A 27,063-nucleotide genomic window follows, 5' to 3' on the forward strand; every position below is an offset into this window, starting at 1 on the left:
AAGTTAGCCTACAGCATTGGAAATTCCCTTTACTGAGTTCAGGACCTAGTCAATACAATCACACAAAACCTTTATGTCACCTCAATGAAAGTTAACCAAATCAATAATGTGCTAGTTAGGTTGTAATCGTTTTGCAGCAGGCTACACACATTATTATGATGAAACTGTGTGAAATGATATCCAATGTTATGTAAACTAGTTGAACAAAAAACTGAATATTGTCATCCTATGTGTTATAGCACAGCAAGCAACATAGCAACATAGGCTAACAAACATAAGTGTTACACTAACCTATATGGGGCGGCAGGGTAGCCTAGTGGTTAGAGCGTTGGACTGGTAACCGGAAAGTTGCAAGTTCAAATCCCTGAGCTGACATGGTACAAATCTGTTGTTCCTAGGCTGTCATTGAAAATAAGAATTTGTTCTTGCCTAGTTAAATAAAGGTAAAAAATGTCATTCAATGCATAACATTATACTCATAAAGAGATGATATAGTTGCATACCTTTATCTTTTGCATGTTTCTCCTCTTCTTTCCTTTTTTTCCTAAACTGGGCATCTGATGGCTTAGACCTTTTCTTATCCATTTGTGTTGATTTGGCACTGGAGCATCAATACATTACCCATCCCCCAACACTGTCAACCAAGAGTCAAGACTAAACCAATTCACCTTGGTGGTGTGCAGACTGGTTTTGGATTTCACACAAACCAGAAACAAATGCAACAATACTGTGTCGTGTCTTTGGCTATGCTGGATTAAGTGATATGACATGCTATTCTATAAAATAATTAATCCATAATTAATATCACCTGATTGAGCTAATCATGTAAATGTAATTAACTAGAGAGTTGGGCACCACAAAATAATATTTATAGAGCTGTTATCTTCCGAATAAACTCTTCAAGACGTAGTAATATTTTACATCAATAGCAGTCAATATCAATAGTCATCTTAATTCAAGTCTCATCTGAAAGTTGTAAATTATTTTATCTGCACGAACCCTGGCTAACAAGTTGAATCAGCAATACAAAATTGGGTTTAAATATTTATTTACTAAATACCTAACTAATCATGCAGAATTACACATACACACCATTAATCATAACTTGATTACAAATTGCGTCATAAAGGAAAATGTCCCTGGCGGGCGTGACAGATATGACAGCTTGTTACACAAAGGAAAAGGGGCTGGGTTGAGTGAAAGAGCGGGAACAAAGGTGAAGCTGTGCTATCGTAAATATGGTATTTTATGCATTCTAAATTACTGCCCATTTGGAAAAGGAAAATGCAATAAATATTTACTCTGAGCTGCGCTTCAGTAGGTTGGTTGTAGATGGAAGGCCGTGTTGCCCAACCAAGTCCTTTGAAGAATGTCACTGCTAGTAAATTGGATACGTTGTAGTAACATCGCTGTGTGGTAGACGGGATACTCTGTCTGTTCCTTCCTAACCTGCGTTTGCAGCTGCTGTTGCTAACTCAACGGCTAGGAGGTATCACTTCTGTAGTGAATAAGAGTTCAAAGTTCATACCATTCGCAACCAAAGCTCACTCTGATGTTGGCTTCGTTCCGTAGTTATTATCTGGACCATTCTGACATAGGACCGTCATCCTAATGTACCCGGGAACAGAAAGTTATATTGTCATCAAGGCTTTATATAGGAAGGGAGAGAAGGGCATGTTTGAAAATGTGTATAGCCCATGTCCCTTCAATGGGCGGGCCACTGATTGAGCAGCCCTATCTTATGAAAACTCAAATCTCACATTTTAGAAGCTAAAATCACATTTCATCCCATCACGAATAATTTCATATTCAAACATTTAAATTGAACAACAATTCCATGTGAATCCGATAACTCTGATGTGTAGACTTTCCACTGTGGAGTTTATGTCATCTTATCATTGATGAGAATGTCTCAGATGACAACCAAACTGGCATCATATTCATTAAGTACCACCGCATATGTTCAATTGGTCGCATTACCAGAATATAGTTAATTTCCTGCCACCTTCTGATGTTTCCCGAATCTCTATGTTAACCAAGGGTTTTGCAAATGTAACCTCAGTAGGGTAGAGAGAGGAAAAAGGGGGGAAGAGGTATTTATGACTGTCATAAACCTACCCCCCAGGCCAACGTCATGACAACTGTATGTCTGTGAAACTATATATTCACAGTATTATGAATGAATTGTGGTTTATTTTGTAGCATTTCGTAGTGTGATGGATTTAGTATTGTACATAGTAGAGGTGCGTTATTTATACTCCCCCTACCTCGGGCTTCTAGTGGGGAGTTCTGAGGTCAACCTACCCCCGCCCCCCTCCTGATCTTGTACTTCTGAGTGGGAGACCTTCCCAGGCAATAGCCTGTCTAGCTCACAAACTAGAATCAGGGTGCCCACTCTGACAAGGTTAATTGACCCACATTCCCACACGGTGACATGATATTATTGACATAATATTATTGACATGATATTATTGACATGATATTATTGACGTGCAGTGCAAATGAGCGATAGAAAACCGATTGCGCAAATGTCACCGTTCCCCAAAAAATTGTGCAGGTGCCCCGTGCCGACCCCGGCAAGATGCCGCCCTGGGAGGCTGCCCATGTTGCCCATACCTAAATCTGCCACTGTAATAAGTAAAGGTTCTTCCAAGGCACGCCTCATAGCAAATTTTTTCACATTATTCACACACTCTGCTTCAACTTCAGTAGCCTACCTCTCCTAGTTGGGTATGAGAGTTGAAGTGCGCCTAGTACTGTATGTGTGGTGTCATTGAAATAGAGTAGGCTGCCTACATAGACGGAGAATCACGTGGCGGTTAACTTCAGTGGCGACTTGTCATTCAGGGCAGGTGGGGCAGAGACCCACATTTTTGGGGGGGCTTGTTTTGCATGTTGTTTTGGCATTAATACGTGTCCCATATCAGTTCGCAAACAATGTCAAAATATATATATATTTGATAAAGCCGCATACAAACGTTTTTGTTTTCTTGAGTAATACAGCTCCAAAATGCAGGTGTTCAGCTTAGCTCAGTGCTTTCTGTGGTGGTGGGGCAAAACAGCAGACAATATGGAGCGCTGCGCCTTGATTGGCTCAGTATTCTGTCACTCATTGGGACACTACGTCACTGCCAAGTCTAACGGTAGAGGTGTACATTTCTAGCCCATTGGGTGCTGCCATAGAGTTACATTAGAAGTGCCCATCCAAGAAGGCTCAAGGTCATTAGCCACAGACAAAATCACGTCAAATCACGTTATGTCTACAGCAGCTTTGATTGGACTGATCATGTCAACATCATACTTTCAAAATCTTAGCTAGCAGTCATCATCATGAATCAAGTCAACAATCTACTGGCAAATCCTTTTTAATCCTTGTCATATGAAGAGAAATAAAGGAGAGAAATAACAGATAAAATGTATCGGTGCTCATCGGCCATTGGACATAAACATTACACAACAAGATGGAAATCGCAAATTCAACAATGAGTGGTTCGGAAGGAATCAGTGGCTAACTGCAAGTATTGCAAAGCAATCATTAGCCTGCTATTCAGTGGAGTGGCATTGGATGTGTGGTCTCAAGTCTAAGATTAAGGGTCTCTTTTCCTAGTTAAAAATGTAAATGCTGTCAAGGAAGTATAATTTGTGTCGCGCTTAAAACAACTGTTAACTTCGGAACTGCAAAATCGGACTTTAGTGAGTTCAAGACTAACTGGGAATTTGCGAAAAATGAGCTATGACTGGGAAAATACTTTTTGAACTTTCATCCAACTCGAAATTGTAAAATCGGGAACTCGGGCCTCTTTCTAGAGCTATGACCTGAAGATCACTTATGTCATCATGATTCCACCTTTTTTGTCCACCCCAACTCCCAGTTGTCTTGAATGCACCACAAATCCAGAGAATGCCAGACTCTGATGACAAAGTTTGATGACAAAGTTTGCCCACAAATGACCGCCACGCCACCGTACTGTTCAAGTGAGCACAGCACAACAGGATGAGGCTGCATAAATGATGTAATATGCCAGGGAGATACAGTTGAAGTCGGAGGTTTACATACGCCTTAGCAAAATACATTTAAACTAAACTTTTCACAATTCCTGACATTTAATCCTAGTAACAATTCCCTGTCTTAGGTCAGGTAGGATCACCACTTTATTTTAAGAATGTGAAATATCAGAATAATAGTAGAGAGAATGATTTATTTCAGCTTTTATTTCATTCATCACATTCCCAGTGGGTCAGAAGTTTACATACACTCAATTATTATTTGGTAGCATTCCCATTAAATTGTTTAACTTGGGTCAAACATGTTGGGTAGCCTTCCACAAGCTTCCCACAATAAGTTGGGTGAATTTTGGCCCTTTCCTCCTGACAGAGCTGGTGTAATGGAGTCAGGTTTGTAGGCCTCCTTGCTCGCACACAATTTTTCAGTTCTGCCCACAAATGTTCTATAGGTTTGAGGTCAGAGCTTTGTGATGGCCACGCCAATATCTTGACTTTGTTGTCCTTGAGCCATTTTGCCACCACTTTGGAAGTATGCTTCAGGTCATTGTCCACTTGGAAGACCCATTTGCGACCAAGCTTTAACTTTTTGACTGAGGTCTTGAGATGTTGCTTAAATATATCCACAGAATTTCCCTTGCTCGTGATGCCATCTATTTTGTTAAGTGCACCAGTTCCTTCTGCAGCAAAGCACCCCCACAACATGATGCTGCCACACCAGTGCTTCACGGTTGGGGATGGTGTTCTTCGGCTTGCAAGCCTCCATTTTTTTCCTCCAAAAATAACAGTGGTCATTAATTGTCAAACAGTTCTATTTTTATTTCATCAGACCAGAGGACATTTTTACAAAAAGTTCGATCTTTGTCCCCATGTGCAGTTGCAGACTGTAGTCTGGCTTTTTTATGGAGGTTTTGGAGCAGTGGCTTCCTCCTTGCTGGGTGGCTTTTCAGGTTAGGTTGATATTGGACTCGTTTTACTGTGGAAATAGATACTTTTGTACCTTTTTCCTCCAGCATCTTCACAAGGTGCTTAGCTGTTGTTCTGGGATTGATTTGCACTTTTTGCACCAAAGTACGTTAATCTCTAGGACACAGAATGCATCTCCTTCTTGAGCAGTATGATGACTTTGTGGTCCCATGGTGTTTATACTTGCGTACTATTGTTTGTACAGATGAACGTGATACCTTCAGGCATTTGGAAATTGCTCCCAAGGATGAACCAGACTTGTGGAGGTCTCCAAAAAAAAAAAGAGGTCTTGGCTGATTTCTTTTGATTTTCCCATGATGTCAAGCAAATAGGCACTGAGTTTGAAGGTAGGCCTTGAAATACACCCACAGCTACACCTCCAATTGACTCAAATTATGTCAATTAGCGTATCCGAAGCTTCTAAAGCATTGAAATCATTTTCTGGAATTTTCCAAGCTGTTTAAAGGCACAGTCAACTTAGTGTATGTAAACTTCTGACCCACTGGAATTGTGCTACAGTGAATCTATCTATCTGATCAGTCATCTATCAAACCAATTAGTCAGAACCAAACCAACTATCAAACCAATTAGTCAGATAAGTATCCACCCCAGAGTTTTCTGCCAAACCGTGAGCCATGGTGGTCAAACCAGCTGAGGCTTCGGTCACTGATTCGTCCGGAGCTGTGTTATTTGGGATGTAAGCACAAACATGGTCACGAAAATCACGCATACTCCTCCCTTTTCAGCCAATAACATGTCTAATGTAATTCTATTCTGCCAAGCCATCAGGCTGGTTGCTTCAGTCTGTTCTGCAAAACCTTTAATAGCATCTCTGGTACAATTGGTAAAACGCTGTTGATTATAATAAATATAATTAATCCAGTCCATGTTCTTATTGAGAGTAGACCACCTGGAAATGCTTAACTCTAATCCTGCTAGGATCTGATTTCTTGCTTTGAACTCATCTGGCACCCCCCCCCCCCCCCCCCCCCCCCGTGGAACCCCAATGTTATCAATGTATACTTTGTCATCAAAAGACCCAGATGGAGTAGCTCTTTTCTCCCATTTGGCTAAACTTCATGTCTTGGTGTTGAATGAGTGTGAAAGGCATTCCCAAATGTACAAGGGAGCATAATCCTGTTCAATCTGCCGGTAAAACCTCACCCTGACATAATTTCCCAAGAGTACTGTACCGGGCCAAATGGTAATAATCTCCTCCGGTCACTGTAAAGGGAGGAACCTGTGGATATAAATAGTGCAAATCAATGAAACTGTCATTATCTGGCATTCCTGTTTTCGTGAACAGCTTTACCATACTGGCCTAACCTCCTCTACCCGGAACAGTACTAGGGTGTTGACCAAAAACTGGTCATATCCATCATACCACAACCCTAGATCCTCCTTCATTACTGTTTAAAGGGTAAGGCGTATCTTTATGCAATACATCCCTCTCTCCGGATTACAGTCAAAAACTCTCACCTTCACTATACTCCACCTCCTTCCATACTGGGTGAGTGGATTCATATAGCCCTCTCTCTCCTATGACCTGTGTCCATGATCAATATGGGGACCTGCACCGATATATACCATAATGGCTCAGAGTCCTAGACTGCCATGTAGTTAGGGACCCCATTTGGTCTACATAAAACTCCATTGAGAGATCCTTCCCACCCTCTACTCTAACTTCCTGTCTACCCAGATCTAGGGATCTCTTATGCTTGTTTTGTAACAAAATCCTCATTGTCTAAACCATGGGTCAAATTACCACTTTCCGCATACTCAGGTAGGACGTGCTGTATCAGGAATATGGCACCCGCGATAAGACAGCTCAGACGAACAGTGCCCATGTGAAGCCCCACCCTCTCCCCGAGAACACATCACTAGCAAGAGCCAGACATACCTTCACTTCTATGAACAAAAACAGGGGTGAAAAGACAGGAAGGATTTTCTTCATTCGAGAGATGTCCCCCAGAATTCTGTTAATTCCAGTTCTCCTCTTGAACACTGTTTATTGTTCGACAGTGTCATTGTGTCTTACCCTCCCGCCGTGTGATATGAATCCGGGTAGCTCTTTCAGCTAGCTGTCACCAGGAGTCCTTGGTATGGTCCCCCCAACAAGCCTCAGGGACTGGATTGAGTGACTTCACCTGTAGTTCACCTGTAATGCATAAAATCCTGGACATACAGGCTTGGTTAACAAACAGTTTCTCATAGGTTTTATCTGATTATATCTTTAACTTCTATGCCTATTTGTTAGCTAAACATTTTTTTATTTTATTTTTATTTTATTATTAGTTTATTATCCAATAGGCCACTAACTTACCCATCCCCCTTTGATACCTGGCTCTGCCCAGGTAACAACCTTATATACCCTAAATAATGACTTAGGTAGGATTAGTAAATTGTCCTTATATTCTGACATTATCATGTATGTCCAATTCTCCCTTTGGCATCCATTCATATCAATTCTGTATCAATTCTCTGTCAAGTGTCTTATCTAGTTTAAGAAGTATCTGTGCTATTTATATATGTTCTTAAATATATATATTTATCGATTTAAACAGTAACCCCTTTCTCTCCTATCTCTCAAATGCCACTAAGCGTCTCACTGTTTGACTTCATCTAAAATCATTGATTTTAGAAAAAACATGTCTATAAGTGGCAATCTCTAAAGTCCTTACAATTCCTTAATCAATCTATCTTAATCCTTACAATAATCCTAAATCATCACAGATGTCCTATATTCCTGTTAAATGTAATACTATTTTTAAAAAACTCCTAATAGTCAAACAGAGCCAAAACAAATGCTAACCATATCAAAATCCTTCCTACACTTACAAGCTCTTTCCTTCAGGGATCCTCAGTATTCTATCTGACAATAACATTAATTGAATATGTGTTGCATAGTGTGGAATACCTTATCTACAGTAATTTATCACCCCTAAGAACTGAAACTTATTTTTCTATGTAATTTCCTGCCCTATTGGCTTAATACAGTGTCCTGTCCAAACCTCAAAGGACCATGCTTTATCTCCCCCTATTTATTCTCAATGATAAATTTGATCTTTCCTGTTGTAATACCAAATCAATAATAGCCAATTAAAAAACTGTGAGCATGCCTCTTTAAAATACCTTTGCACTAAAATAAATAGTCATAACAAATGTTTTATGTGTATATATTTGCAAACCTTAATGAATAAACAATACTTCTGGGCCTTTTTCAATTTGGTCGTTTATGGCCTCACTCTCCCCAAGATTATAATCCCAGGAAACATCTAAAAGTGAGACACATAAACATCAATTTTCCCAGAAGAACACAACACGCCTAACTAGCATTCACTATGCTACTTCGATTCAGAAACTCAAAAGTGAACTATAAACTAAACCTAATGATAATTCCCCTTTTTACCTCAAATCATTAATCATAAATTGTAAACAACGTCTATGTATATGTTTACTTAAATGACCATGCTACCCTTAAATACAATTAACCTGATAACATTATTATCCAATGTATTCCTTTTTCCCTCTGCCGCAAATGTTGTACATTTCTCAGTGTAAGAAATCCGTAATTTAATCCCAGATATTTAATAAAAATGTAAACGCATTCTCCCATGGCTCCTTCAACTTACATATTTTAGATAACTTCCATCCGTCCCGGGAATAAGGAAACCTACTTAAACACACCAGAATACAATGATTAATTAAGTTAAATCAAACCCTAAAATTGACCATAACCAGTAACCAAATAAACAAAACACTTTCATCAGCAAACAATTTTCTCCGTTTCCCCCAGTCACAGCATCATTTCCGTGGCGACAAAAGTGCCTTGCGAGTGATGTCATCAACAAGCGCTCAACCTCAAGAGCCGATTTGCAACGACCTTCAATGAACAGTAAATAATTGTTGGCTGTCTGCAGCATCAGTAGTAGGGTTCGACAAACCAAACCAAATGTATCACATCTGTTGAATCCTGAATTAGAATTTACAACCTCAATCAACATCTCTCATCTCTCAAGTCGCTAAATTTATACGAACATTTCGATGGGCATAAATCGTAATTGTCTCTTCGTTATTATTTAGAATTCATTTTGATTTAAGTAACTGTCTCGTCTTTGACTTAGCATTTTAATTACGACTCTATTCACAATACTTATCTAATTAAAACTCCTAATAATCCATGTGAGTGTACCCCTTTATGATATCTTGTCCCTGGGAACAGGGAAATCCCCTTAACCCAAACTTTTACTACTACAACGAAACCTAATAATTATGATAATCCCTTCACATCATTTGTTTTAAATCTCTCGATGTTTCATGTAACTCATTCAGTCTATCTACAAATTGTCGTCCCAAAATATTTTATACACTGCCATACACTCAAACCACTGTGATAAACGTGCACTGTCCCTTTAAGATAAGACATTTACTTGTTCCCCTTAATGAAAACAGATAATGTTTTTAGAATACGTTAACTTCTTGTTCGAATTCACTGGCGTTACCTAACCAAAAATCAATACTCGGGAAAACAATCACAAGTTTTTACGATTCAACTATTCTTACCTATTTTATAGTCCAAAGTAGTGCACTATATAGGGAATAGGACTCTGGTCTAAAGTAGTGCACTATTTAGCCCAATTGAATGCCTAGCAATTCCGTTGCTAGCTGTAGCATCTTTTCAGACTATTCTTACGATATTTAGCTCCTTTAAAAAAAATGTATTTGGAACTTTTAGCCACTTTTGAAAAGTAACTCCAAGCTATAATGCACGCATTTTCCCTCTAAATGCCACAACCCATTTTCTGTGTTTAAATTTGAGGAACGGCGTTGTCAACGTAAAACGACGCCGCAAGTCAGCCTGCCTCTGTAAAATATATATTCCCTATTCAGATTGAGTTCTGCTTTAAATTCTATCAACAAAGTAAAACCAACCAAACTTCTCAACTTTCTATACCCTAACATTTAAACGTACCATGTTCTGTGCTAAATTTATCGTATGTCAGTCAATTCATAAAAAAATATAACATCCTGGTAGCGCAAAACTGTATATCTCTCCGTTATTCCCTACATTTAACTTTAGGTGACTTTCTCTTCTATGATACATTTATTTAAATATGACTCCCATCTCAATACATTATTCCAGCAGATCATTTTGGTCAAAATAGCGTATTACATCGAAATTGTCTCGCCATTATTTTTAATGACTTCTTTTTTCAATTCATTCTAAAACAACATATTTTACGTTCAGTTCATATCTTATACAAACACTAGCGACCGTATTTTTTCAGGCAAAACATACAAATAGATGAATTACAATCTAAAATCTATTTTAGTCTATCGGTTTCAAAGCTGAAATACGAACCTCGGTGTCCAGCTATTAAAATGATTGAGTTTCCCCGCCAATAACTATATTATTATAACTGTCTGTAGTCGCAAACTTCGACACCGAGAATTCTCAGAAAATCGTGCTAATTTAAAACCCTTCCTGACTATATTAGTAATATCAGCTTCTATTCAGGTTCTTTGTCTGAGTCAGATTTTGGACGCCTCCCTTTCATTCTCTTTGTTCTCCTATAACGGCAATCTCCCGTTAGTTCCGGCACCCCCTTTGAGGAATTTCTACCCATCCTTAATCGTTACCGTTACTAGTAGCTATGGTATTTAATTACTTATCTATGCCTTTCTATATTTAATTTTACCTTCTATGTGGGTGTATTTCTATGAATCTGCTATTTACCGTTACTTAGTTACTTTAGTTGCTTTTCTGTCTGACTATGTGTGTGTCTCTTTAATGATAATCAGTATGTATTTCTCCTTTCTGGAAACCTCATCTATAGATGACTTTTGATCGGACATTACATTTCACCCGTATACAATTATAAGCTCATTATAAACTATTGTTCCTTGGGACTTTCAACGTTAATATCTCATATCTCACTACTCTAGAATTGGCTTCCCTCTCCTCCCCTTAGATATGAATTTCTTTCAGCACTGTACAGGTTCAATTATGCTGTTCGCCTAGAATTACCCTGCCTTCTCACCAAGCCTAATTTATCCTCACCTGTTTTAATATATTTATCTGCTACTTCTTCATAGTCAGACTACTTCCCATATACAGATAGACTACTCAGGTTAAAACTTTATTTAGGTATGTTTTTTGAATTAATGGCTATCCTATTTGTACAGAACAAGCATCCTATCACACAATACGTATTATATCTCTCCTTAATAACCTTCCGGCTTGCAAAACCAGGATTTATTAAGCTCTTGTTTATTTATGGTAGTGCACCTTACCACAGGTCAATTTCAGACCTGTTTCCTTCCTATCGATTTTGGTTAAAACACAAAGTAGAAACCCATTGTATTTGTTCAGAATATTCAAGCAACTATCATTGATCAAATCCAAACTCCTTTAGAACATTCAATCAAAAATATCCCAAATAATCCCTCCCAAATTTGAGAATAAAGGCTACTGACCTTGCTGCCGACTGGGAAAAGCACTGTTCGTTGGATCTAGTCACCGTCCCTGTCGGTCTGGGGTGTACATCGGCCTAGTCTTTTCCCTCAATTCAGAGGCCAGGTCTTAAATAACGGGACCAGACCCGCTCGAGTACGATTTTTTCGGCGTACGACCTCCAGATGGCAGGGACGGATATTTAGATCCCGGTTCGAAGGACCAATTGTTGCAGGAATTAAATTCCTCTGTTTTAATACCCAATTAAAATTAAAGACTCTGTCAATTCATAAGGATTTGTATGACCCTTATTTTATAAAAATGGACATAGCCCAGTCTTAAAGTCAAACAGCAGATTTTATTCACGAGAGTACTGCTCCTTACACATTTTACCACAGGTTATAAACTGAAAATGACGTCAGCGTTTTCTAAATGTTCCGTCTCTTCTTGACACTGGTAGAAAGGCTCTATAGTTCTCAAGCCTTCCCACCTCACCTAGAGCCAAGGTCAGCCTGTGTAGATAAGCATTCTAGCCAGTCTGGCGATATAGTTCATTCATTTCTACCAAGGAACAGACAGTCATTGTTCTAATTCTTGATTATATTTACACACATTATATTCAGTACTAGGATTAAAAAGAAAATTCATACATATACAGTAACATAATAGTATTCTGATTAGTACATATACAGTAACATAATAGTATTCTGATTAGTACATATACAGTAACATAATAGTATTCTGATTAGTCAGTCCTGATTGAAATGTATACATAATTAGTCATTATTGATAAAAATGCCCTTAACAGTAATACTAATTGTTTGTTGTGTAGTATCTGACAGATAACTAGAGGCTAGAGCCGACCCCTGGCTGTGGTAGCTACTTGCTACTGTGGTAGCTACTGAATCCCAAACAGATTGTTCACATCAGTCACCACGTCTGAATCCCAAACAGATTGTTCACATCAGTCACCACGTCTGAATCCCAAACAGATTGTTCACATCAGTCACCACGTCTGAATCCCAAACAGATTGTTCACATCAGTCACCACGTCTGAATCCCAAACAGATTGTTCACATCAGTCACCACGTCTGAATCCCAAACAGATTGTTCACATCAGTCAGCGTGTCTGAATCCCAAACAGATTGTTCACATCAGTCACCGTGTCTGAATCACAACACAGATTGTTCACATCAGTCATCGTGTCTGAATCACAACACAGATCATTCACATCAGCCACCCCGTCTGAATCACAACACAGATCGTCCTTTCACATTACAGGGAAACACTTAGAGGCACCACTATTATGTACTGGGGAATGAAGGATGGAAAGATGTGTGTGTGTGTGTGTGTGTGTGTGTGTCTGTGTGTGTGTGTGTATGTGTGTCTGTGTGTGTGTGTGTCTGTGTGTCTGTGTGTGTGTGTGTGTGTGTGTGTGTGTGTGTGTGTGTGTTTTGAACACTGCATCTGCTCTCTGCTGGTCTCTGGGTCTTCAGCTTCAAAAGGAGAAGATAACAAAAACCTGAAAGATCAACATACACCCACATCGTCCGTCCGTGAAGAGCACTTATCCTTCATTAGAATCAGAAAAACATTCTGTGGTAACATTGCATTCACCTAAATCGAGAGGGGATAAAATATTACCTAACGTTACATGTCAGTTACAATACTAGCTCAGCACTGCAAATAAACAGTAGTTCAGTTGTTTTCTTTTAAGTTAAACAAGTTACCTTGCCAGCTACATCAGTCAACTAAAGAGCAGCTAATCTCTTCTCTGCTTCCTTTTACAACTTGGTGATGAAAGAGCGCAACACATACACTGAACTATGCTCATACACACTGAACTATGCTCATACACACTGAACTATGCTCAACTCTCCTGTGCTGGTCCAGCCAGAATGTCAGCCCACTCTGTGGTGTCTCACGGTCTAAAATCCAGCTGGTTACACACACCAGACAGCCTACCCGACAGCTTGGAGGCATCTGCATGGTTTTAAACCATACTGTTACCAATCTTTGTCTCACATTCCAATGATAAAACTGGACGGCACACAAATGCAATTTCAGAATGGTGAGGGTTGTTGCACCCCTGATCCCAACAGCCTGGTTATTCACACAACCCTGGCTGGGTCAAAATTACTCAATGTGTGTTCTGTCCAATATTTACCCGGCGCTGGGTAACCAAATCACACAAATTGGGTTGTTTTTAACCCAGCATTTTGTTTGAGTGTAGCTACAAATCGCCATCAATAGGTTAAAACAAGTCATGACAAAAAAGATGCATGCCGTTAGGATGGTGCGTGCACAATCTAGGTAAGTTTAGATTCAGTTGTTGATGGTACTGTTCTTCTTCATTCATAGCTTGTTGGCAGAATGAACATACAGTGGGGAGAACAAGTATTTGAAACACTGCCGATTTTGCAGGTTTTCCTACTTACAAAGCATGTAGAGGTCTGTAATTGTTATCATAGGTACACTTCAACGGTGAGAGACGGAATCTAAAACAAAAATCCAGAAACTCACATTGTATAATTTTTAAGTAATTAATTTGCATTTTATTGCATGACATAAGTATTTGATCACCTACCAACCAGTAAGAATTCCGGCCCTCACAGACCTGTTAGTTTTTCTTTAAGAAGTCCTCCTGTTCTCCACTCATTACCTGTATTAACTGCACCTGTTTGAACTCATGGATTAAAATCCTGCAGCGCACGCAAGGTCCCCATGCTCAAACCAGCGCATGTCCAGGCCCGTCTGAAGTTTGCCAATGATCATCTGGATGAGCCAGAGGAGGAATGGGAGAATGTCATGTGGTCTGATGAGACAAAATAAAGCTTTTTGGTCTAAACTACACTCGCCGTGTTTGGAGGAAGAAGAAGGATGAGTACAACTCCAAGAACACCATCCCAACCGTGAAGCATGGAGGTGAAAACATCCATCTTTGGGGATGCTTTTCTGCAAAGGGGACAGGATGACTGCACCGTATTGAGGGGAGGATGGATGGGGCCATGTATCGCAAGATCTTGGCCAACAACCTCCTTCCCTCAGTAAGAGTATTGAAGATGGGTCGTGGCTGGGTCTTCCAGTATGACAACAACCCGAAACACACAGCCAGGGCAACTAAGGAGTGGCTCCGTAAGAAGCATCTCAAGGTCCTGGAGTGGCCTAGCCAGTCTCCAGACCTGAACCCAATAGAAAATCTTTGGAGGGAGCTGAAAGTCCGTATTACCCAGCGACAGCCCCGAAACCTGAAGGATCTGGAGAAGGTCTGTATGGAGGAGTGGGCCAAAATCCCTGCTGCAGTGTGTGCAAATCTGGTCAAGAACTACAGGAAACGTATGATCTCTGTAATTGCAAACAAAGGTTTCTGTACCAAATATTAAGTTCTGCTTTTCTGATGTATCAAATACTTATGTCATGAAATAAAATGCAAATGAATGACTTAAAATTCATACAATGTCATTTTCTGGATTTTTGTTTTAGATTCCGTCTCTCACAGTTAAAGTGTACCTGTGATAAAAATTACAGACCTCTACATGCTTTGTAAGTAGGAAAACCTAAAAAATCATCAGTGTATCAAGTACTTGATCTCCCCACTGTATATGGCAAGCACGTATCAGTTTCGTTTTCCTTTCTGCTAAATGAAAAGCTTTGATATAACAGGATGTGGGTAGTGTCTCTGAGGTTTATTATCTTAATACTGTAGCCTATCTTCTCTGCCATTGACTATAAAATGAGGTAAGAATTGTACAAAATTATAACATACTTGAATGACATGCATATACATAATCTCTCTCTCTAATGTACTTAATATAACACAATAATAAACAATGTTGTTGTGTTAGGAGTGAGAAAGAGAGAGTGGAGTTATGGTGGACTGAACACTTTGCTGCAGAACGTCTCAAGATAAAAACGGAATATTCAATATTTGTAAATTTGACTAAATATTAGCACTTGAATCCACCTACTCGTGTGCAATAACCTTCCATCTGGATAACACAAAACAAATTATAAGGCTAGAGAAATGTATCGACCAATATTACCAATATAATCAACACTCAAACATGTTGGAAAGTAAGCATGGTGAACCAATCCCCAAAAGAAAACACAACTCCTCGATAACTATTGTAAAATAAACTGTGTCCATAAAATGTACATAGGTTCAGATCTTTTGTGAAACAGCACAGTTAAAAATATATGGCAAATAAAAATCTAACTGGATGGTCTTCAGAGATAGATCGGAAGGGTTGAGGGTAGATGAAGAAAAACAAACAAAAGATAACTATTGTAAAATATATTGTGTCTGTAAAGTGTATAAAGTATGTATAAGCTGGAAGTAGAAACCTATGTGTTGTCGTCCATTAGTTTACTCCAATTATGGGAGAGTGGTAAGGTTAGGGGAAAATAATAAACAAATATATATACAGTGCCTTGCGAAAGTATTCGGCCCCTTTGAACTTTGCGACCTTTTGCCACATTTCAGGCTTCAAACATAAAGATATAAAACTGTATTTTTTTGTGAAGAATCAACAACAAGTGGGACACAATCATGAAGTGGAATGACATTTATTGGATATTTCAAACTTTTTTAACAAATTTAAAAACTGAAAAATTGGGCGTGCAAAATTATTCAGCCCCCTTAAGTTAATACTTTGTATCGCCACCTTTTGCTGCGATTACAGCTGTAAGTCGCTTGGGGTATGTCTCTATCAGTTTTGCACATCGAGAGACTGAAATTTTTTCCCATTCCTCCTTGCAAAACAGCTCGAGCTCAGTGAGGTTGGATGGAGAGCATTTGTGAACAGCAGTTTTCAGTTCTTTCCACAGATTCTCGATTGGATTCAGGTCTGGACTTTGACTTGGCCATTCTAACACCTGGATATGTTTATTTTTGAACCATTCCATTGTAGATTTTGCTTTATGTTTTGGATCATTGTCTTGTTGGAAGACAAATCTCCGTCCCAGTCTCAGGTCTTTTGCAGACTCCATCAGGTTTTCTTCCAGAATGGTCCTGTATTTGGCTCCATCCATCTTCCCATCAATTTTAACCATCTTCCCTGTCCCTGCTGAAGAAAAGCAGGCCCAAACCATGATGCTGCCACCACCATGTTTGACAGTGGGGATGGTGTGTTCAGGGTGATGAGCTGTGTTGCTTTTATGCCAAACATAGCGTTTGGCATTGTTGCCAAAAAGTTCAATTTTGGTTTCATCTGACCAGAGCACCTTCTTCCACATGTTTGGTGTGTCTCCCAGGTGGCTTGTGGCAAACTTTAAACTACACTTTTTATGGATATTTTTAAGAAATGGCTTTCTTCTTGCCACTCTTCCATAAAGGCCAGATTTGTGCAATATACGACTGATTGTTGTCCTATGGACAGAGTCTCCCACCTCAGCTGTAGATCTCTGCAGTTCATCCAGAGTGATCATGGGCCTCTTGGCTGCATCTCTGATCAGTCTTCTCCTTGTATGAGCTGAAAGTTTAGAGGGACGGCCAGGTCTTGGTAGATTTGCAGTGGTCTGATACTCCTTCCATTTCAATATTATCGCTTGCACAGTGCTCCTTGGGATGTTTAAAGCTTGGGAAATCTTTTTGTATCCAAATCCGGCTTTAAACTTCTTCACAACAGTATCTCGGACCTGCCTGGTGTGTTCCTTGTTCTTCATGATGCTCTCTGCGCTTTTAACGGACCTCTGAGACTATCATAGTGCAGGTGCATTTATACGGAGACTTGATTACACACAGGTGGATTGTATTTATCATCATTAGTCATTTAGGTCAACATTGGATCATTCAGAGATCCTCACTGAACTTCTGGAGAGAGTTTGCTGCACTGAAAGTAAAAGGGCTGAATAATTTTGCACGCCCAATTTTTCAGTTTTTGATTTGTTAAAAAGTTTGAAATATCCAATAAATGTCCACTTCATGATTGTGTCCCACTTGTTGTTGATTCTTCACAAAAAAATACAGTTTTATATCTTTATGTTTGAAGCCTGAAATGTGGCAAAAGGTCGCAAAGTTCAAGGGGGCCGAATACTTTCGCAAGGCACTGTATTTTTTAAAGATATACAGTACCAGTCAAAAGTTTGGACACACCTACTCATTCCAGGGTTTTTCTTTATTTTTACTATTTACTACATCAAACTATAAAATAACACATATCATATCGGAATCATGTAGTAACCAAACAGTGTAAAACAATATATATTATATTTGAGATTCTTCAATGTAGCCACCCTTTGCCTTGATGAGAGCTTTGCACACTCTTGAAATTCTCTCAACGAGCATCATGAGGTAGTCACCTGGAATTAATTTCAATTAACAGGTGTGCCTTGTTAATTTCTGGAATTTCTTTCTTTCTTAATGCGTTTGAGCCAATCAGTTGTGTTGTAACAAGGTAGGGGTGGTATACAGAAGATAGCCCCATTTGGTAAAATACCAAGTCCATATTATGGCAAGAACTTCAAAAATAAACAAAGAGAAACGACAGTCCATCATTACCTTAAGACATGAAGGTCAGTCAATACGGACAATTTCAATAACTTTTAAAGCTTCTTCAAGTGCAGTCGAAAAACCATCAAGCGCTATGATGAAACTGTCTCTCATGACGACCTCTACAGGAATGGAAGACTCAGAGTTACCTCTTCTGCAGAGGATATATTCATTAGATTTACCAGCCACAGAAAAAGCAGCCCAAATAAATGCATCACAGAGTTCAAGCAACAGACATATCTCAACATCAACTGCCAACAAGTGCTCAGCATATGTGGGAACTCCTTCAAGACTGTTGGAAAAGCATTCCAGGTGAAGCTGGTTGAGAGAATGCCAAGAGTGTGCAGTGCTGTCATCAAAGCAAAGGGTGGCTATTTGAAGAACCACAAATATAACATTTATTTTGATTTGTTTAACACTACTTTTGTTAATACATAATCCCATACATGTTATTTCATAGTTGTGATGTCTTCACTATTATTCTACAATGTAGAAAATAGTTTAAAAAAATAAAGAAAAACCCCTGAATGAGTAGGTGTTCCAAAATGTTTGAAACGGTAGTGTAAGTATTCAGACCCATTGCTATGAGACCCAAAATTGAGCTCAGGTGCATCCTGTTTCCATTGATCATCCTTGAGATGTTTCTATAACTTGATTGGAGTCAACCTGTGGTAAATTCAGTTGATTGGACATGGTCCCAAAGTTGACAGTGCATGTCAAAGCAAAAACCAAGTCATGAGGTTGAAGGAATTGTCTGTAGACCCCCGAGACAGGATTGTGTCAAGTTACAGATCTGGGGAAGGGTACCAAAAAAATGTCTGCAGCACTGAAGGTCCACAACAACACAATGGCCTCCATCATTCTTAAATGGAAGAAGTTTGGATCCACCAAGAGTCTTCCCTGAGCTGGCTGTCCAGCCAAACAGGGGAGAGCGGCCTTTCAGAGTTCCTCTGTAAAGATGGGAGAACCTTCCAGAAGGACTACCATCTCTGCAGCACTCGACCAATCAGTCCTTTATGGTAGAGATGCCAGACGGAAGCCACTCCTCAGTAAAGACACATGACAGCCCACTTTTAGTTTGCCAAAAGGAACCTAAAGGACTCTCAGACCATGAGAAACAAGATTTTCTGAGGAGGTTAGGGCCCTGGGAGTGTGGTGCCAGGAAAATAACCTCTCACCCAACATTAACAAAACAAAAGAGTAGATTGTGGACTTCAGGAAAGGGCAGAGGGAGCAACCCCGTGTCCACATCGATGGGACGGCAGTGGAGAAGGTGGAAAGCTTCAAGTTCCTCAGCGTACATATCACTGACAAACTGAAATGGTCCACCCACACAGATAGTGTGGTGAAGAAGGCACAACAGCATCTCTTCAACCTCAGGAGGCTAAAGAAATTTGGCTTGGCACCTAAAACCCTCACAAACTTCTACAGATGCACAATTGAGAGCATCTTGTCGGGCTGTATCACCGTCTGGTACGGGAACTGCACCGCCCGCAACCGCAGGGCTCTCCAGAGGGTGGTGCGGTCTACCCAATGCATCACCGGGGGCAAAATACCTGCCCTCCAGGACACCTACAGCACCCGATGTCACAGGAAGGCCAAAAATATCATCATGGACAACAACCACTTGAGCCACTGTCTGTTCACTCTGCTATCATCCAGAAGGCGAGGTCAGTACATGTGCATCAAAGCAGGGACCGAGAGACTGAAAAATAGCTTCTATCTAAAGGCCATCAGACTGTTAAGGATCTGACAGCAGGGGTTAAAACTGTAGAAACTAGTTCCTACATTAGAATATAAAAATTGATTTTATCAAACAAACCAGTTGTCAAAATTACTCAATGTGTGTTCTGTCCAATATTTACCCGGTGCTGGGTAACCAAATCACACAAATTGGGTTGTTTTTAACCCAGCATTTTGTTTGAGTGTAGCTACAAATCGCCATCAATAGGTTAAAACAAGTCATGAAAAAAAAGATGCATGCCGTTAGGATGGTGCGTGCACAATCTAGGTAAGTTTAGATTCAGTTGTTGATGGTACTGTTCTTCTTCATTCATAGCTTGTTGGCAGAATGGACATACAGTGGGGAGAACAAGTATTTGAAACACTTCCCGATTTTAAAGGTTTTCCTACTTACAAAGCATGTAGAGGTCTGTAACTGTTATCATAGGTACACTTCAACTGTGAGAGACGGAATCTAAAACAAAAATCCAGAAAATCACATTGTATAATTATTAAGTAATTAATTTGCATTTTATTGCATGACATAAGTATTTGATCACCTACCAACCAGTAAGAATTCCGGCTCTCACAGACCTGTTAGTTTTTCTTTAAGAAGCCCTCCTGTTTTCCACTCATTACCTGTATTAACTGCACCTGTTTGAACTCATGGATTAAAATCATGCAGCGCATGCAAGGTCCCCATGCTCAAACCAGCGCATGTCCAGGCCCGTCTGAAGTTTGCCAATGATCATCTGGATGACCCAGAGGAGGAATGGGAGACTGTCATGTGGTCTGATGAGACAAAAATATAGCTTTTTGGTCTAAACTACACTTGCCGTGTTTGGAGGAAGAAGAAGGATGAGTACAACCCCAAGAACACCATCCCAACCGTGAAGCGTGGAGGTGGAAACATCAATCTTTGGGGATGCTTTTCTGCAAAGGGGACAGGACGACTGCACCATATTGAGGGGAGGATGGATGGGGCCATGTATCGCGAGATCTTGGCCAACAACCTCCTTCCCTCAGTAAGAGGATTGAAGATGGGTCGTGGCTGGGTCTTCCAGCATGACAACGACCCGAAACACACAGCCAGGAGAACTATGGAGTGGCTCCGTAAGAAGCATCTCAAGGTCCTGGAGTGGCCTAGCCAGTCTCCAGACCTGAACCCAATAGAAAATCTTTGGAGGGAGCTGAAAGTCCGTATTACCCAGCGACAGCCCCGAAACCTGAAGGATCTGGAGAAGGTCTGTATGGAGGAGTGGGCCAAAATCCCTGCTGCAGTGTGTGCAAACCTGGTCAAGAACTACAGGAAACGTATTATCTCTGTAATTGCAAACAAAGGTTTCTGTACCAAATATTAAGTTCTACTTTTCTGATGTATCAAATACTTATGTCATGAAATAAAATGCAAATGAATGACTTAAGAATCATACAATGTAATTTTCTGGATTTTTGTTTTAGATTCCGTCTCTCACAGTTGAAGTGTACCTATGATAAAAATTACAGACCTCTACATGCTTTTTAAGTAGGAAAACCTGCAAAATTGTCAGTGTATCAAATACTTGATCTCCCCACTGTATATGGCAAGCACGTATCAGTTTCGTTTTCCTCTCTGCTAAATGAAAAGCTTTGATTTCACAGGATGTGGGTAGTGTTTCTGAGTGTTATTATTTCAATACTGTTGCCTTCCTTCTCTGCCATTGACTGTAAAATGAGGTAAGAATTTTACAAAAATTATAATGACATGCACGTGCACATAATCTCTCTCTCTAATCAAATGTACTTAATATAACACAATAATAAACAATGTTGTTGTGTTATGAGTGAGAAAGAGAGAGAGTGGAGTTATGGTGGACTGAACAGTTTGCTGCAGAACGTCTCAAGATAAAAGCAGAATATTCAATTTTTGTAAATTTGACTAAATATTAGCACTTCAATCCACCTACTCGTGTGCAATAACCTTCCATCTGGATAACACAAAACAAATTATAAGGCTAGAGAAATGTATCGACCAATATTACCAATATAATCAACACTCAAACATGTTGGAAAGTAAGCATGGTGAACGAATCCCCAAAAGAAAACACAACTCCTTGATAACTATTGTAAAATATACTGTGTCCATAAAATGTACATAGGTTCAGATCTTTTGTGAAACAGCACAGTTAAAAATATATGGCAAATAAAAATCTAACTGGATGGTCTTCAGAGATAGATCAGAGGGGTTGAGGGTAGATGAAGGAAAAACAAACAAAAGATAACTATTGTAAAATATATTGTCTCCGTAAAGTGTATAAAGTACGTATAAGCTGGAAGTAGAAACCTATGTGTTGTCGTCCATTAGTTTACTCCAATTATGGGATAGTGGTAAGGTTAGGGGAAAATAATAAAGAAATATATATATTTTTTAAAGATATACAGTACCAGTCAAAAGTTTGGACACACCTACTCATTCCAGGGTTTTTCTTTATTTTTACTATTTACTACATCAAACTATAAAATAACACATATGGAATCATGTAGTAACCAAACAGTGTAAAACAATATATTTTATTTATGAGATTCTTCAAAGTAGCCACCCTTTGCCTTGATGAGAGCTTTGCACACTCTTGACATTCTCTCAACGAGCATCATGAGGTAGTCACCTGGAATTAATTTCAATTAATAGGTGTGCCTTGTTAATATCTGGAATTTCTTTCTTTCTTAATGCGTTTGAGCCAATCAGTTGTGTTGTAACAAGGTAGGGGTGGTATACAGAAGATAGCCCCATTTGGTAAAATACCAAGTCCATATTATGGCAAGAACTTCAAAAATAAACAAAGAGAAACGACAGTCCATCATTACCTTAAGACATGAAGGTCAGTCAATACGGACAATTTCAATAACTTCAATAACAATAGCTTCTTCAAGTGCAGTCGAAAAACCATCAAGCGCTACGATGAAACTGTCTCTCATGACGACCTCTACAGGAATGGAAGACTCAGAGTTACCTCTTCTGCAGAGGATATATTCATTAGATTTACCAACAACAGAAAAAGCAGCCCAAATAAATGCATCACAGAGTTCAAGCAACAGACATATCTCAACATCAACTGCCAACAAGTGCTCAGCATATGTGGGAACTCCTTCAAGACTGTTGGAAAAGCATTCCAGGTGAAGCTGGTTGAGAGAATGCCAAGAGTGTGCAGTGCTGTCATCAAAGCAAAGGGTGGCTATTTGAAGAACCACAAATATAACATTTATTTTTATTTGTTTAACACTTTTTTGGTTAATACATAATCCCATACATGTTATTTCATAGTTGTGATGTCTTCACTATTATTCTACAATGTAGAAAAAAGTAAAATAATGAAAAACCCTTGAATGAGTAGGTGTGTCCAAACCTTTGACTGGTACTGTCCATGCTGTTGTGATGATGATGAGGATGATGATGGCTGATAACAACGACAACAATGATGGGCTAATAATAATATTATAATAACAAATACTAATGGGTATTTTTCTTTTTTCTCATAGCGCTTCTGTCACAACAGATATGGAAGTGAAGCTGAAAGCACTTGAGTGTCACTTTACATGGGGAATAGAAAAGGATGACATCAAGGACCGGGACAGCCTCCCTGAAAAACTTCTGGATCGCATCATGAAGTTCAGCACTCTGAACCATGCCACATATTTCAACTTACTAGCCTTTCTGAGCCACCTGGAGGAAAACAATGTTAGTGCTCTTGAGTATCTCCACAAGGCTGAGAGTGCATTGAAGAATAGACAGGATGATACAGAGTTACTGGTAACCTATGCTAACTTTGCATGGGTTCACTATCACTCAGGGAACATGAATGATGTGGATGCCTACATTGGAAAGCTGGAAAACATCAATAAGGGTGTTACGACTGCTATTCAAGGCAATTTACCTGCAATACATGGTGAGAAGGCTTGGAGTTTTCTAAGGCTTGGGGGGCTATTTTATTTGGGGGCAAAGGAGAGCTTTCAGAAAGCTCTTAAGGGAGAACCAGAAAATGCATCCTTCAACGTGGGCTATGCCATGGTCCTGTACAGGTTGGAGGGATTAGCCATGGATGGAACAGAGAGATTGGCGCATACTGAAGGTGCTACTCAGCTAAGGAAAGCCTTATCCTTAGAGCCCGATAACACTGAAATCATGGTCCTACTAGCTGTGCAGCTTCAAAACCAAAGTCGACATGAGTCCATGAAACTCATCAAAGAGGCCCTCAGACTGTCTCCTGACGTGCCTCACGTCACATATTACTTGGCCGAGTATTGCAGGCATGCGGACATCAATGAGACCCTGGAGGTTTTGGAGGAAGCTGTCGAACTGTCTGTAAACTCCCCCTTCATGCATTACCAAATCGGCCTGTGTCACAAACAGCAGTTCCACCAGATGTCTGAGCAGAAGAGGGAAGGGAGTTGGATCAAAGCACGCCAGATAAAAGAGAAGAGAGAGCTCTGCATCCATCACTTCTCCAGAGCTGTGGAACTGAAGCCATCCAACGTCCAATTCAGATTGAACCTGGCTGAGGCTTACGGAGACAACTACCAGCTGGAGGAGGCGATGAAGATCTTCACCAACCTGCTGAAAGATGAGTCCCTTAGTGACTCAGACAAGCAGCAATGCCACTCCTGTTTCGGACGGTTTCTGTACTACAAGAAGAAAGACGTGTATGGTGCTGTGACCCAGTTCAAAAAGGCCTACCAGATTCCGATTGAGAGTTGGCACAGGAATAAGGCTAGGAAGATACTGATGCAGATAGCAGAGTGGTGTCAGACTAAAAAGAAGACAGTTGGTGATGCCTCTGAGATTTTGGAATTCCTCGCAATTGAAGACAAAAAAGGCAGGAATGCTGAAGAGCCAAGGAGAGTCGAGGTGCACTCTTCAGACACAGATGACCTTACAGATGCCCTAGGCAAAGGAATGAAACTGATATGATATAGGGGAGACCGGTGATGGTTGTCACAGTGCTAATTACTCCCAATTGAAATGGCGCTGTGTAATAATTGGAAGGTTAAAATGTATGAATTTGAAAGAACTCATCCACCTGGTCAATTTATGTCAACATGACAAAACATTGTGGTGAGATGAATTTGTGTTTTTCATAGGTAAAAGTTTTTTAAAAAAGTATGACATTTTCTTTGTAAATGTTTGAATTATCAGAGTATCCATGAACAAGGATGTTTGTTGAAAAAAGGAAAGGGAGAGATATTTAAATTCCTAGGTCAAGTCATGGGGTAACTAACATCTTAATTAGCATTGGGGGGTGGTGTAGTTGGGGATGGTTGTCACATGGAATACGGGGTTGGTTGTCACTTTCAACATTGCCACCCCCGGTATACAATAAATTGCAAGCTATTTTGTTCTTGTGATATAAAGAGCTCCCTTCGTTGCTTTTCTCTCAAACACACATGTTTTCTGTCACACACCCACACACGCATGTGCAAGCACACACACACACAAATTCACTGAAAATGTCACGTGTTATCCTCACGGCATAAAATGCTGAATTTTGTTAGAAATATTGTTTGATCAAGTAAAGGAATAAGCTACTAGCAAATATTGTGACAACCAACCCCATACTGTGTGACATCCAAACCCGCAATGGGACTGGTTGTCACAAGTGGACAGAGTGTGTTTGATGGCTTTTAACTCCATGTTGGGATAAGATAAGAGGATAAAAACAGGTCCCCATTTCAACCCATGACCTTGGTCTTTCTCCTAACATCGAAAAGAGTCTTGTAAGATATACTGGTGCTGAGAAATACACATATTGTTACACAACACATGGCTTATTGGAGTACTGCTACATGCATTTTAAATGGTTTTAATCATAAAGTGTAACAGTAACTTCAAGTTGCGTGCATTTTTCTTATGTTCGATTTTTTTGTGTAAAATTCCAACATGTATTTTTTTTAATTAGAATGTATTACTTTAGGAAAACATGTTTTTATGTCTTTGGATGTGTCACCTTTCAGGTAGTTGATTAGATATCTTCACCGACCGTTCAACTGTTGTTGCTCTTGTAACTGGCATTAACATTGTGAAAGAGATAATAAAACATACTGCCATAAACTTGATGATCTTTGAGCTTGTTAACGTGCTTCTTTCTACTTTGCTCCAAAAACCAACCAACCTTGTCAAATAAGACAATAATATTTTGATGTTGTTCACATTTAAAGATACATTCCTTAACTAAATAAAACATATTTCATTACAGATATTAACAAGTGTAGTGATTGGATAGGCTATGTAGGCCTAATGCAATTTCCCTGCGAATTCTTCAAGGCCACGAATAAAAGAAAGCTTGCTTCAGATTAAAAAGTCAAAGTGAGAGATCATGAATCAGTCTCTTAACGTCGTAATATCCTAAGTAGAATGCTGCTGATTTTTCTGCTCTATTTTGACTGAGCATTTGCCACGGATGGAGCCCAAACTTTAAGCACACTGTATGTTTTTACATCTCAATAGCTTTGCCCCTCTACACCAAAACATACTGGGTTGTTTGGTTGACCCAACTGCTGGTTTGCAGGCGATGGGTCACTTAGTTGGGTTGTTCTCTTTAAAAACTGTTGGGTTATTGATGCTGGGTGCTGGGTTGTCGCTGATGGGTTACTGAGATCAGAACACTGGAGGTGTAGTTTATTAGGGGTGTGGCTTTCAGGTAGTTATTTTTAGCCACCAGTGAGAGTAAATGTCATTCCTATTCATCTGTTCTGTTGTATAGTTATCAAATGTTAAGGTCGAACATTGATCATGTTGTAGTTTCAATGACGCTTACAGAAGAGTACGAGTTCCCGAAAAGTTCCTTAACCTGGCAGTGTGTCAGGGGGTCCTCTCCTAGAATTTGTTGAGCATCTAAAGGTAATTTAAAGATTTTTACACAATCCAATATGCTGTCTCCGTTTAGAACAAAAAGTAAGCAAAAATACCCACAGTCATCAAGCTAGGTAAGAGATCATTATTCAAAATGCTTACGTGATTAATAAGACTGAACTAGACCAAAGGTAATTCAATAATAAATATTGTGTTGCACCTTTGACCAAGAGCCTAACAACTGAACAACTCTTGAAAAAAATACAAAGACTTTTGATTGTCTTTATTAAAACTCTCTATATAAAAATTTTCCCAGACCGACCAGCCAGCCCTAGCCGCCTGCACGCCCAACCCCCACCAAATTAGTCAATAACTCAACTCCCTCGCAACACAATTTCCTTCCCAGTTCACAACATTCATTTTTTAAATTGGAAACAAAAAAAATAATTAAAAGAAACATATACACCGCAAATATAAAGTACATTAACACACAGAAACAGCAAATCCGCCATAAAATGTATCTCACTGTCACGTTCTGACCTTAGTTTATTTTTATGTCTTCGTGTTAGGTGGGCAGGGCGTGAGTTGGGGTGGGTAGTCTATGTT

The 27,063-nt window shown here is 39.6% G+C and overlaps 1 protein-coding gene across 1 annotated transcript; it reads left to right on the plus strand.

Annotated features, from left to right (window-relative positions):
* Nucleotides 1–21,286: 21,286 nt before the first annotated feature.
* On the plus strand, nucleotides 21,287–25,721 carry LOC118939508 (interferon-induced protein with tetratricopeptide repeats 5-like). Its single transcript, XM_036946233.1, has 2 exons — nucleotides 21,287–21,350; nucleotides 23,151–25,721. Exons 1-2 carry the CDS (start codon nucleotides 21,346–21,348, stop codon nucleotides 24,577–24,579), a joined length of 1,434 nt encoding a protein of 477 aa, XP_036802128.1. The 5' UTR covers nucleotides 21,287–21,345; the 3' UTR covers nucleotides 24,580–25,721.
* The last annotated feature ends 1,342 nt before the right edge of the window (nucleotides 25,722–27,063 follow it).

Source organism: Oncorhynchus mykiss, chromosome 16, assembly GCF_013265735.2.
Source record: "Oncorhynchus mykiss isolate Arlee chromosome 16, USDA_OmykA_1.1, whole genome shotgun sequence".
NCBI lineage: Eukaryota > Metazoa > Chordata > Actinopteri > Salmoniformes > Salmonidae > Oncorhynchus > Oncorhynchus mykiss.